The sequence below is a fragment of the Petaurus breviceps genome, unplaced genomic scaffold (assembly GCF_028583685.1).
Source record: "Petaurus breviceps papuanus isolate PSGF00001 unplaced genomic scaffold, PetGlider_PUasm1.0 164, whole genome shotgun sequence".
NCBI classification, from domain to species: domain Eukaryota; kingdom Metazoa; phylum Chordata; class Mammalia; order Diprotodontia; family Petauridae; genus Petaurus; species Petaurus breviceps.
This window is the reverse complement of record NW_027185735.1, coordinates 13,303,006-13,317,527: the sequence shown is the minus strand read 5'-3', so window position 1 is coordinate 13,317,527 and position 14,522 is coordinate 13,303,006. Positions and strand designations below refer to the sequence as shown.

General features: G+C 39.4%; 1 protein-coding gene across 1 annotated transcript in view; it reads right to left on the bottom strand.

Moving 5' to 3' along the window:
• The window catches only part of BRF1 (BRF1 general transcription factor IIIB subunit), a 176,553-nt gene extending 162,598 nt beyond the window's left edge, over window positions 1-13,955 (bottom strand). Inside the window, exon 1 of the mRNA XM_069082346.1 lies at window positions 13,634-13,955. Coding sequence (XP_068938447.1) covers window positions 13,634-13,817 — 184 coding nt within the window. The 5' untranslated portion in view covers window positions 13,818-13,955. The remainder of the gene's footprint in view (window positions 1-13,633) is intronic.
• Between the last annotated feature and the right edge of the window lie 567 nt (window positions 13,956-14,522).

Genomic DNA, 14,522 nt, shown 5'->3' with positions numbered 1-14,522 from the left:
ATCTCTTTACTCTACCTACCACACATTGCTTTAACTTTTGCAAAGCACTTTACTCCCTATTACTCCATGACAATCCAGTCAAGTGGTATTGTTATTACTATCATTATCATTATCCTCATTTCACTGAGACTCATTTAAGTCAACAGACTTGCCCAAGATCACACAGCAGGATCCAAACCCAGAGTTCTCTTGACTCCAAATTTGATATTTTCTCAATTACAAATGAGCTATCCCATTCAATGCAAGAGTCACTAAGCATCTACATGGGCAAGGCTAGGCTAGGGAGATAAAAAATAAAAAATTACACAGTCCCTAGACAGTTTATGAACCTAATCTAGGAAGGAAAATAGGCCCTATTCAAATGAATGAAATTTCATAGATAAATATAAAATCTAATACTTGAGTACAAGTATAGGATGAGGTAAGCATGATTAAACTATAAAAAAGATGAGTTTTAGTGGAATATAAGCTCAATACAAATTAACAGTGTAATGTAGTAATCCAAAAAAACAAACAAAAAAACAATCATAGTATAGAAGCATATTTATAAATAAAAAGCTTATTTTTAAAATCCGCCTAACAAAAAGTTCTTTCTTTACCTCCCAGTTTGAAGGTAAGATAGGCCAGGACTAAAAAAAAGGGGGAATCCTTCATTAAATAAATGAATAAAGAGTAGTAATCAGAAGCTTATTGATGATGATGATGATGATGATGATGATGATGATGATGACGACAGTGATACTGATAATGAAAGAATTTTATACAGGACTTTAAGGTTTGCAAAACACTTTACAAATGATATGAATGTTATCTCATTTGATCCTCACAACAATCTTAGGAGGTAATAATAGTTATCATGGTCATTATGATAACTAGCATTTATATTGCACCTACTATGTTCCAGGAACTATGCTACACACTTTACAAATATTATTTCACTTCCTTCTCAGAACCCTGGGAGATCAGTGCTATTATTGTCCCTACTTTATACAGTTGAAACTAAGGAAAACTGCATTTAAGCGATTTGCCCAATGTCATACAGTTAGTAAATGTATGAGACCAGATGCAAACACAGATATTCCTAGGTAGCTAGGTGACTCCACAGATAAAGCAATGGGCTTGGAGTCAGGAAGACCTGAGTTCAAATTCAGCCTCAGACATAATAACTGTGTGATCCTACACAAGTCACTTAACCTCTATTTTCCTCAGTTTCCTCAATTGCAAAATGGGGATAATAATAACACCTACCTCCCAGGTTTGTTATGAGGATCAAGAGATAATATTTATAAAATGCTTAGCATAATGCCTGGCACTTAGTAAGCCCTGAATAAATGCGTATTCTCTTCCCTTGCCTTTCCTTCCTAATTCCAAGGCTACACTATGCACCAAGCTACTTGCCTATCCATCTAGCCACTAGGCTTAACAGAGAGTGCATCTTGTTGCCTTTCCTTGTCCAATAGTTAACCAGGATATAGCTCCATCTAAAGGCAATCTCCTCCCTCCCATTCTGGAAGTGGTCCTTTTCATGGAAGAACTCATTGAAAAGGAGGCTTACCATTCCCTACAGAATTTATAAGACATGTGAGAGGAAGTTCATTTATTCCTGAAAGATAGTGGTCTAGGAGGAAGGGGATTGAGATATGGTTGTTCAACTATTTTGAAAGCTAGCCAGTATAATTAACATTAACTATTATTACACGTGTTGATTTACTTTCTTCAATTCCTATATTACCTAAAATTATCTAGAAGCTGAGACACTGGGGCATGGGGAAATTACAATTTTGGATAGCTCTCCAAGTCAGAAATGATTTGGAATTATACTAATCTTAAATTAAATAAAATTGTTTCTGGAAGACTGGTGACTAAATGCAGATGACAGTATCGATATTTTTTTCTTCAACAACAGGCTGCAAGAAGCATAGTAAGCAGAACAAGAGAGGTGAGAACACCACTGTACTCTCCCCTGGTCAGACCAAATAAGTAGTATCTGAAATTTCAGTTCTGAACACATTTTAAGAAAGATAGTAGGGGCAGCCAGGTGGAGGGGCGGCGAGTAAGAGCACCAGCTCCAGTGTCAGGACGACCTGGAGATCGAATCCAGGGCTCAGACACTCAGCACCACACCCAGAAATAACTGGTCATGTAAAAAAAGAAAGACAGTGACAAATCTGATCATATATGTAGACAAAGATCAGAATGGTGAAAGGGGCTGAAGATTCTGCCATACCAGGATCCACTAAATAAGCTGGGGATGTTTAGCTTAGCACAGAGAAAGGAAGACTTAGTAAAGGTGTAATAGTTTTCAGTATATTGAAACTGTCATGTGGAAGAGAGATTCGTCTTATCTATTAGATCAATTTTCTGTTAGAAGAGAGGTAGAACATAAAGGAATTTAACTCTTAGAACCCCACAAAAGTAGACTATTTCAGGGCGAAAAAAAACTTCCTGGAAGGGATAACCTCTGATCTCAGTCTTAAACTGAGAGAATTTCAATAAGCAAAAATGCATGGCAAATCCATTTCAAGTCTAGAAGATATACAATTGTAGGGTGGTGGGAGAAGATAAGATCAGGTTAAACTGTGCAGTTTGGATAAACTGTAGAGTTTAAGAAGGAGAATAATGTTTGAGGAGGAAGGAGAGTAAGGTTAGAGGTCCTCAAATTAAGGAACTAAGATTTTATTCAAGAGATAACTGAAAGTCAATGAAGGTTTCTGGAAAGAAGATAGTCAATTTAGATAGTTATTTATTAAGCTCCTACTATGTGCTAGTCACTGTGCTAAGTGTTGGAATACAATGAAAGGCATACAACAGTCCCTGCCCACAGGGAGCTGAGAGAAAACATGCAAACAATTATGTACAAGATAAACAGCAATAATACAACCTCCATACAGGATAAATAGGAAATAATCAACAGAGGGAAGGCACTAGAATTAAGAGGAATTGGGAAAGGTTTCCTAAAGAAGGTAGGATTTTAGATGGTACTTGAAGGAAGCTAGGGAAATCAGAAGGTGGAGATGAGGAGGACAAATATTGCAGGTATGGGGGCCAACCAGAGAAAATGCCTGGAACTAAAAGATCAAGTGTCTCATTTTGGAAACAGGAAGAAGGTATGTGTCAGTGCACTGAAGAATGTGTGGCAGAGAATAAGGTGTAAGAAGACTGAAAAGGCAGGGGCTACTAAGTTATGAAGGGTATTGAATGTCAGAGGACTTTGTATTTGAAGACTTCAGACCAATGGTACACTAGGGCACAGCACGTCTCCTGTGCAAAGGCTGCTAAAGAGCATTTTCTATCTGCACAGGGAGTCTAACACTTCCTCTGGCTGACTTATAGTCAGGCTCCTCAGGTGAGAATATTTCAGACCTCAGGCACACTAATGCACTGATCTTTCCCTCTGTCCTGCTGGTTGTAACATATCCTCTAAGGAAATGCTGCTAAGGGCCAAGTCAGACATCTTCCATCAGTCACTTACATCTGTATCAGCACAATGCATTTTCCACCTCCTGCTGCCAGCCCAATCCCTGAGGTGGGACATGGAGAAACTACAGTACAAATAAGAGTAAACTTTACTCTCTTCAATTTCAGGCTTCTCATCTCCTACTGCACCAGTTCTCTGAGAGTAGAGAGTGGTGCTATCCTCTCAATAACAATCTAACAATTAACACTAAGAAAACACAGGTGCTCCACCAGCCAACATTACACCATCCAAACATGGAGCCATCAGCTACAACAAATGGAGAGATTCTGAATTCCATGGATGAGTTCAATTACTTTGGTACTTTCCAAGGATGTACACAAAGATGACGAGCTTGATGCATGCATTGCCAGAGCTAGCTCAGTATTTGGGAGGCTCCAAAGGAAAGAGTGGGAGAGAAGAGGTTATTAGGCTGTCTACCAAACTGTAGGTCTACAGAGCTGTTGTACTGACTTCATTATTGTATGCTTGTGAAACCTACACAGTATATCTGCACCATATCAGAAAACTGAATCATTTCCACTTGAACTGTCTTAGGAAAATTCTGAAAATCACCTAGCAAAATAAGGTACCAAATACTGAGGTTCATTCTCAAACTAAACTGCAAAGCACCCAAATGCTGCTGCAGAGATCACAACTCTCTGCTGGCAGCCTTGTTTGAATGAAAAACGTACAGTCACACAAGAGAACTCACACAAAGCAAGCACTCACATGGTGGTCAGAAGAAGTGATATAAGGACACTCTCAAGCTCTATCTAAAGAACTTTAGAATTAATTGCACGACATAGGACACACTGGCAAAGAAATGCTCAGCATGGTGTACCCACATCAAAGAAGGTGCTGTGCTCTATAAGCAAAGCATGATTGAAGTAGCTCAAAAGAAACATGAGATGCACAAATTTAGAGAATGAACCCCAAATGTTCACGGGAACTATCTGTGGTAGAAGCTTGTATTCCAAGCTTGTATTGGTCTGATCAGTCACAGTGGGACACACTGTAACTTGACTCTAACATAGTGAGTCATTTCTGGTTCTCTTCAAGGACGAAAGACAACCAACCAACCAATCCACCATCCAATCAAAACCCTGGTAGCTATATTGTCTATAGATCACCAGGACCCTGTCCTCACTTCCTCAACAAATTCAGTATCTGACTCACAATTTTTCTCTCCTCCCAAACTCCTGCCCTCATGCTAGGGGGCTTCAACATACATACTGATGTTGTTACCTCAAATATCCTATCCAGTCAGTTTCTCACCCTACTTATCTCCCATGAGCTACTTCTCCACCACACACATAATCATAGCTTCAATCTTATTTTTATCACCCACAAATGTACTATCTCCATCTTCAAGAATTCTGAAATCCTCTTATCCGAACATAATCTATTGGTTTTTTACCTCTTCCTCTACTTTCCTTATGTAATCCTACTCTTCATCTTCACCATGACCGCCAATCCCTTGACTCCTCAATTCTCTCCCAAGCCATCTTCCCTGCACTAGCCACTCTCTCCTCTTCTCCCCATCTTGACTTCTTGGTAAACCAATAGTAAAAGCAATTCTCAAATCTCCCATGACTCTTCTTTCCTGCACCCTCTCATGTTTTACATAAAAAAATTTAGGTCATTCACCATGAATTCCCTCTTTTCCCCTCTTCCTTATCTCCTATCACTCAGATGCCATCTGCCACTTTCTCCTCCTTCACCCACTTGATATGATAAAGTGTCCTTTACTCCTTATCAAGGCTAATTCTTGTACTTGTCACGATCCTATTCTATCCTATCTCCTCCAAACACACTGCCTTGCTCCGTTATCCCTGCTCTTCTCTCTCTCTCTCTCTCTCTCTCTCTCTCTCTCTCTCTCTCTCTCTCTCTCTCTCTCTCTCTCTCTCTCTCTCTCTCTCTCTCTCTCTCTCTCTCTCTCTCTTCCTCCCTCCCTCCCTATCCAAACTTATCTCTTACTGCCTATAAACATGCCCATATGTCCTTTATTCTAAAAAAAAATTCACTTCATCCTTCCATCCTTGCTAACTATCTTTCTATTTCTCTTCTGCCCTTTGTAGTCAACCTGCTTGAAAAAGTGGTCTACAATAGATGCTTCCACTTTCTCTCCTCTTATACTCTTTTTAAGCCTTTATAATCTGGCTCCTGACTGCTTTCTCCATAGACACTAACAATTTCCTAGTTGCCAAATCCAATAACCTTTTCTCAATCTTCATTCTCATTGATGTTTCTGCTGCCTTTGACACTGCTGATCTCTCCTCCTTGATACTCTCTTCTCTTTAGTTTTTTGGAACACGAATCTCTCCTGGTTTTCCTCCTACCTATCTAACCATTCCTTCTCAAGACAGTGCCTGGCACACAGTAGGCACTTAACAAATATTTACTAATTGATTAACTTCTGGAGGTGACAGGAAGCCAAGGAGTTTTTTAGTCCTTACTTACTGACATGATCAGACCTGCAGTTTAGGAAAATTACTTTGGTGACTAAATGAAGGATGAACTGAAGCAGAGAGAGACTTGTGGCAGGCAGACCAACCAATAGGCTCAGAAGTGAGATGAGGGCCTGTACCAAGGTGCTGGCTGCATCAGAAGAGAGGAGGCATATTTGAGAGATTTTGCAAAGGGGAAATCAACAGGCCTTGGCAATAGAATTGGATAAGAGTAGTGAGAGATAGTGAGAAAGTAGAGGATGATACTAAGTTGCAAGCCTGAAGGACTGAGAGGTTGGTGGTACCCTGCATAGCAATATGGAAGACTGGAAGGGATGAGGATTTGAAGAGGAAGATGAGTTCAGTTTGGTACATGATGAGTTTTTGATGTCTATAGGACATCAAGTCTGAGATGTCTAACATCTAATTAGAGATGCTAGCTAGCCTAGAAATCAACAGAGAAGTTAGGTCAGGATAAGTAGACTTGAGAATCATCAGCATAGAGATGATAATTAAAGTAAATACTATAGAAGAAGAACAGAGGAGGGTCCAGGACAGAGCCTTATGGGTCAGCCATGAGAAGCAGCGTCAACGGCTGCATGGAGATCAAGAAAAATGAGAATTGAGAATTGGCTTGACTAGGAAGTTAAAAAATCATCAAGAGTAACTTTTTCAGCCTTGCACATTAGGGAAGTTGCTGTATTCCATCAGCATTTTAAAAACAGATTAGAAAGGGAAGAAAAGAGAAATAATTAGGAGACTATCACAATATTATAGGTGAAAAAGAGACATAGAATTTTGAATAAAAAGGATTAGAAAAGGATACTTCTCAAGAGATATAAGTTACAAGGGCATAGGAACATAAGAAATGATTCCTACTTGGGCAGAAGTATACCTTTTTCTGAATGGTCCTAAATATTTATCTAATTTGGCCAAGATCACTAACTTATTTTCCTGTGTATAATATTTTCCCTTCTCCCTCATCTCTTCACCATGATCAGCTATCACTTTTCTTCCTGCACAGTCCTAGTCAAAATTTAATCAAAGACAATTTGGAAAGATTTACAATATTCATCCTCACATATTATAAGGGTTTCTCAGTCATTACAAGATGTGGCTATTAGGCACAGCAACAAGAAACCCTAAAAATCAAATATTTCATTCTCTTAAATTTTTCAAAACTTACTTCAGTTCTTCAATAAGTCTTTTTTCACCAGCCAACAGATCTCCTTGATAATAATATAATAAAATACACAGAAAAGGGGCAGTTAGGTGGCGCAGTAAGAGCATCAGCCCCAGAGTCGGAAAGACCCAGGATCAGTTCTGGCCTCAGATACTTAACACCCACACAAACCCAAGTAACCCTGGGCAAGTTACTTAATCCCAACTGCTTTAAAAAAAATACACAGAAAATTCATCATATTTACTGAAAAACAACCTTGTTGAATTTTTTCAGTGGCACTGTTCTCTTTTTCTTGTTACATTACTATTTTATTTTCCATTTCACTATGAAGGTCATAGGACTGAGACGATATCTTAGTTTCAAATATTCGTTCAGCAACTATTTACTGAGCACCTTGCATAATACCAAAAACAAAACAAAACAAAAAAACCCACGAATGAGACAGTTACTGATTCTTGCCCTCAAGGAGTTCAATTATTTGGGCGAATAATATGTTTACATAATACTCTAATACAAGGTAATTCCTATGAGGTCCTAGACAGAGGTACAAAATGCAACAAGACTTGCAGAAGGGAAAGATATCTCATCCAGCTAGAAAACAGCACTTAAGTAGGTAAGAGATACAAAGTTTGGATAAAACAAGGAGAGAAGCAGTTAAAAAATATTTGTTGAGTTGAATTTTGAATAAACTAAGTTGAAAGGGGAGGACATTTCAGTCAGAGTAAAGTCTAAAGAAAGGCACAACAGATGTTACTTAGCAACACTTCAACTAACTCTGACCTGACTACATAAAAAACAAGGGAAAAAAATACCAATATCTTTAGCCATGATACAATGCATCCTGATATGATGTTTGATAATAATGCAAATGGAATCAAACTCCTAGAACCAACACACACCTCCAGAGTGATTTATGCTAGCCCAGCATTTCTTACAGGTGCATTTTAGTAATTTCCTTCTGTTTTAGACAGAAATTTTAAAACAACTTCAGAAGCTTAGGAGTGAAATAGCTATATATTAGTTTCACACATGGTTGAGTTCTACCAATTAACTGAATAACACACAAATATCCGTATTTACTGGAAACCCAATACTACCATCATTTATATGCTATATCTAAGCATTCTTACCTGCTCTGAGTGAAGCTAAAGTAAGTGTGAATAAAGTAAAACAGATAAAAACATTCTTTCATCCAACATATATTTTTTTTGCAACAATGATCTTAATTTAAAAAAGTCTTACTATTAAAAAAATCCTCAGAAAGAAAGGTTCTCTTTTACAACTGTGAGCAACGAGAGAATTTTAACCAGACACTGAATTACAGAATTTATGACAGAATCCAATCATCAGTGAATGGAATTTCTACTGTCACATAATGAATAAGTGGTCAGTCTTTGTACTTTATATAAGCTTTAGCATTCCAAAGCAAAAGACCACGCTTGCCCAATTATTTTAGGATTATAAAAATTGGGGTAGTAAAGGGATACTTAAATAATGCTGTACTGTGGCACCTGAATTGTGAGAGCTACTTCACAAAAGAGAAATTCCTTGAGAGGCAATCCGGTAGGACTGATATTACAAACACAAATAGAAAATTTCTATTATATAAAATTTAAAAAGTTTTACATAAACAGGGTGGGGAGGAATCTTTGCACTGATCTTTGCACTAAGAAATCAGACATCTAAAATCAATCAGGAATTGACACCAATCTGTACAATTAGAAGCAATTCCCTAAGAAACAAGTGATCAAATGATACGAACAGTTTTCAAAAGGCAAAATTATTCAAAAAAATTGTTAATAAGAATTGAGGAAATTAAAATAACTTTCTGATTTCATCATTTTATACTTCCCCAAAAAACTAGCACAGGCACTGTTAAACTGAACTGAATTGAAAGATGAGAAAAGATGGGAAACTTCAAAGGTAGAAATGCTATTGGACACATTAATCAATTCACTCCTAGTGGAGCTATAAATTGAACCTATAAATTGAGCTATAAATTTAACTCTGGAAAACAATTTGAAATTATGTAAATAATAAAAGCTACTTTGTTATTTATATCCTTTGACCCAGAAATCCCACTACTGAGACTACATCCCAAGAAAGTTATTTGACAGTAAGACTTATAAGCAAAAAAAATTCATAGAAACATTATTACAAAAGAATCTAGAAGCAAAATTAAATGGTATACTGTGCTTATATCCTTCCTCTGCTCATTATTACTCCAGTAAGCTTGGGTACCTCACTTAACCTTCCCAGGTCTTCTCTTTTTCCTCATCTGTAAGATGAGGAGTTGGGCTACATCAGAGGTCCTTAACCATTTTTGCATCACGATCAAAGACTGGTGAAACCTAAGGACCCCCTTCTCAGGATGTTTTTTTTTTTTAATTCATAACTGAGCTAAGAAATGAGTAGTGGATCAGTAGAATAGATTAGGTACACAATACACAGTAGTAAAAGACCACAGTAATCTAGTGTTTAATAAATGCAACAATCCAAACTCTTGGGGTTAGAATTCAACATTTGACAAAAATTGATGGGAAAACTGGAAAGCAGTTTGGCAGAAACTAGACACAGACCACCTTCTCACACTGTATACCAAGATAAGATCAAAATGATTCAGACACAAAGGGGGATAATATTAAGTAAATTAGGGGAGCATGGAAAAATTATCTATCAGAGGGCGGCTAGGTGGTGCAGTGAGTTAAAGTGCCGGCCCTGGAGTCAGGAGGACTGGAGTTCGGTTCTGGCCTCAGACACTTAACACCCACACAAAAACACTAGCCCTGTAATCTTGGGCAAGTTACTTAACCCCAATTGCCCTCCAAAAAGCTCTCTCTCTCTCTCTCTCTCTCTCTCTCTCTCTCTCTCTCTCTCTCTTTTTTTATATATATATATATTATATATATATATATATATATATATATATATATATATATATCAGATCTATGTATAACAAGGGAAGAGCTTATGACCAAACAAGAAATAGAGGAGACTACAAAAAATAAAATAGATAATTTTGATTACATGAAATTAAACAGCTTTTGCACAAACAAAACTAACAGAGCCAAAATAAGAAAGAAAACAGGAAAGTGGGGGAAAATTTTTACAGCAAATTTCTCTGGTAAAAGTTTCATTTTTCAAATATATAGGGAAGTGAGCCAAATTTATAAAAATAAGAGTTACTGGAGCAGCTGGGTGGCACAGTGAATGGAGCGTTGGCCCTGAAATCAGGAGGACCTGAGTTCAGATCCAGCAAGGGCTAGCTGTGTGACCTTGGGCAAGTCACTTAACCCCAATTGCCCCTCAAAAAAAATAAAGCAAAATAAGAGTTATTCCCCAGTTGATAAATGGTCAAAGGAAATGACCAGGTAGTTCTCAGAAGAAGAAATTGAAGTTTTGAGTTATGTTGTTCAGTTGTTTTCAATTATTTCCAACTCTTTAGGAATCCTATTTGGGGTTTTCTTGGCAAAGATAACATGAGTGTTTTGCCATTTCCTTCTCCAGTTCACATTACAGATGAGGAAACTAAGGCAAACAGGGTTAAGTGACTTGCCCAGGATCACACAACTATTAAGTATCTAAGGCCAGATTTAAACTCAGGAAGATGAGGCCCACTGCATCATCTAGTTGACCAAAGCTATCAAAAGTCACATTAAAAAAGTTCTAAATCACTACTGATTAGAGAAATGCAAATTAAAACAACTCCCAGATTCCTCCTCACACCTATCAGATAGGCTACCATGACAAATACTGGAGGGGATATGAAAAATTGGGACACTAATGTAATAAAATCCAATCATTATGGAGAGCAATTTGGAACTATGCCCAAGGGCTATAACACTGTGCATACCCTTTGACCAAGCAAGTCAAGTACAAGGTTTATATCCCAAAGAGATGAAAAAAAAGGAAAAGGACCAATAGTTACAAAAATATTTATAGGAGTTCTTTTTGTGGTGGCAAAGAATTAGAAGCCCGTTAACTAAGAAATAGCTGAACAAGTTATGGTATATGATTGTGATGGAATATTATTGTGTTATAAGAAATGATGAGAAGAATAGTTTTAGAAAAACCTAGGAAGATTTATATGAACTCATGCAAAGTGAAGTGAGAAGAAAGAAGAGAAAATATTCACAGTAACAGTAATAATGAAAGGATGTCCAACTGTGACTTAGCTACTCTGATCAAGACAATGATCCAAGGCAAATTGCTTTTTTATTTATATTTTTTATTTATTTCCCCAATTACACATAAAAACAATTTTCAATGTTCTTCCAAAAAAAATTTGAGTTCCATAGTTTCCTTCCTTTTCCCACCTCCCCTCTCCACCAATGAGAAGGCAAGCAATTTGATATAGGTTATACATGTGCAGTCACATAAAACATATTTCCATATTAATCATAATGAAAGAAAGCAGACACAAAACAAGAAAAATTTAAAAAATAAAGAAAAAGTATGCTTACATCTGCATTCAGACTCCATCAGTTCTTTCTCTGGTGATGGATGCTATTTTTTATCATAAGTTCTTCAGAATTGTCTGATTCAAGACAATTTCAAAAGACCCATGATGAAAAATGCTATCCAGCGATAGAATGGAAGAACTCTAAATGAAGATTGAAGCATACTTTTTTTTAACTTAATTCTTATTTTTATTTTCTTGCACAACATGGTTAATATAGAAATATGTTTTGCATTACCTCATGTGTATAATATAAATCTGCTTGCCCTCTCATGAAGAGGGAAAAAGAGGGAGGAAGTGAGGGAATCTGGACCCCCCCAAAATTTTTAAATGATTGTTTAAAAAAATGTACATATAATTGAGAAATATTTGATGAAATAATTTTTTAAAATTCATAACTGAAAGTACTTGAAGTTTAGTGAAAACTGTAGATACAATTTTTTTCACATCCAAGTTCATAGACCCACTAAAATCGATTTACAGTGGTCCATGAACACCAGGTTAAAATCTCTCTATTAGATGACCTCTTGAGTTCTCTTCCAGTTCTAGGTCTAAGATCCTAAATATAGGAAGACTTTGTAGGAAGTGAGAAAAGCAAATCCAAGAGAATAGTATAAACATCTACAACAATGTAAACAAAAACATTTTTTTAAAAATGCAAAACTAAGATAAGCAACAAAATCCAGGTCAAGTACACTGGTCAATGGCAGTATCCAGCTATTAAAGAGTTAAGCATACAACTCCCTTTCAGTTAACATACAGTAACTACAATACTTTAAAGTAATATATTTTTGGTCATAATTATGTTATTAAGTGGTTTGGGGAACATAATTCCTGATGACAGTTGCTTTGGATTCTTTGGAAAGTATCTGCTGTATCAAAACACAATGTAACAAAAAAAGTAAAATCTGAATTTGTAGTATATGATTGATTTTTAAAATTCTTATCAAACTCAAGAATTTTGCAAACGATAAAAAGAAAAAGTGCAGAAAAAAAACTGCTGTCATTTTTCTGCTCAATCGCCTTTTAAGATAGTTAAATGTAGTAAAAATCAGGAGTCATAAGACCTGGATTCTAGTCCTGGTTCTGCTACTGGTTATGAAGTCATTCCTCTCTGGACCTTAGTTTCCTCCTATATAAAATAAAAGGTTGACTTCGATCATTTGTATCCCTAAGATTTGAAGACAAAGGGATAACTTCTTTTTTTCTCTTTCTGAACAAATGGGCATCAAGGCCTCACATTTTGTTTCCACTCTATTCCCTTCCATAAATCTACTTTTATATAGAATTTAAACCCCTGGAAACACAAAAACTGGGTTGTATTTAGATGCTGCTGTCCAGCCTCCAGACAGAAGGTGTTTTTGGCTACCTCCACAGGAGTCAAGTAACGAAGTAAAAGCAGCACAGCAAAATGAATACAAGAGACACTGAGTCAGGAAGACTCAAGGTTCAAATGCTACCTTTGATCTTACATTTACTAACCACTGAAACCTGGGCAAGTAGTCGCTTAACTTAAACCTCATTTTCCTCACCTGCAAAATGGGGCTTACTGAAAATAATCAGTCCTGTAGTTACCTACCTCACAAGAATATTTGAGAATAAATGCGATAATGTATATAATGCACGCTGCAAGCTTTAAGGAGGAATTGAGTCAGCTATTATTACGTCTAGTTATCTTTCTCTGTCTACTGGGCTTCCCTCTGCTATGGGAGGGCCCCTCCTCCAGGTCCGCTACAAAAACTCAGATGCTCGGCTCTGCATCCTCAGCTAGTATTCCTCCCTTCAGAGGCAAGTCAGCTCCAAGGGAAGCCCAGGCCCACCCCAGCATCTCCCGACCCCTTCTCCGCCTCCCCGCCCCAAACCACCCGGAGCTCCACCTGTCAGCAGAGGCCGACGCCCGCCCCTCGGGGCTCAGGGCTCGGGGCCCGAGCAGCCGGGCCCCACACCAGTGTGGTAGCCGTCGTCCCATTGGGGCCTGGCGGGGCGGGCTCCCCCAGACCTCAGTCAAATCCGGTCACAGCCGACTCCTCTTGGCAACCGCGGCCAGTCCTCCCCACGCTCCCTCCCCACGACGAGACGCTCCTCACCGTCCAGGGAGACGAACTGCCCCACCGCGGAGGAGCCGCCGCCACTGTTCTCCACGAATTGCACCTCGGACACGATGATGTTGTCCTCCAGCACCGAACCGCAGCCCGTGCATACCGCATCGCCGCGGCCTGGGTCTAATTCGATGTCGGTGCCGCCACAGCTCCGGCACACGCGGCCCGTCATCTTGACCCCACCAGACCCTCGGCCGATAAAGCTCAGGTGGATCCCTCCCCAGGCCAGGTAAGTGCTCGGCGCCCCAGCCGAGGGTCCCGCGGTATAGTTACCGAGCTCTTCCCAACCCAGGAAGCCAAGTCCCGTTCGGGCCTCTTTCTCCTCTCGCGATGCTGCCGGCGCCAAACGGGCCCGCCCCCTCTGCCTTCTTCCCTCCTCCTTTGCCTTTCGCCTCTCCAGAGGCAGAGCGGCAGCCGCAAGGAGCTGCAAACCGCCCTCGGAACCGTCACCAACCGCCGGCGCCGCTCACTGCGTGGGGCTGTGCTCCGAGAAGCGAGGTCCGGAAGGAACTCGGACCTCACCAGGGAAGCGGCGAGGTTCCACTCAGCCTCTTTATATCTCCAAGCCCTGGTCGGCCGCCTAGCGTCGTAAACGAGTAGGATCCCGGTTGGCTCGCGCCCTTCCTCCAGGGAGAATGAGACCTGGCGGGGAAAAGGCCGAGGAGGAGGCGCGCCCCGCCAGCCCCGCCGCGTCTCCTCCTCCTCTTCCCCTTCTCTCCAGTTCTGCCCAGGTATTCTTCGGAGCACGGAGCATCCCTGCCTGGACCTGCGGACACAGACAGAAAGGAGAAGCCGACTCAGCCTTCGGAGACCTCGGATTCTGCGGGCGGGTACAAACACGGAGGAAGGAAATCGTTCGAGAGCACTATGAACGGGA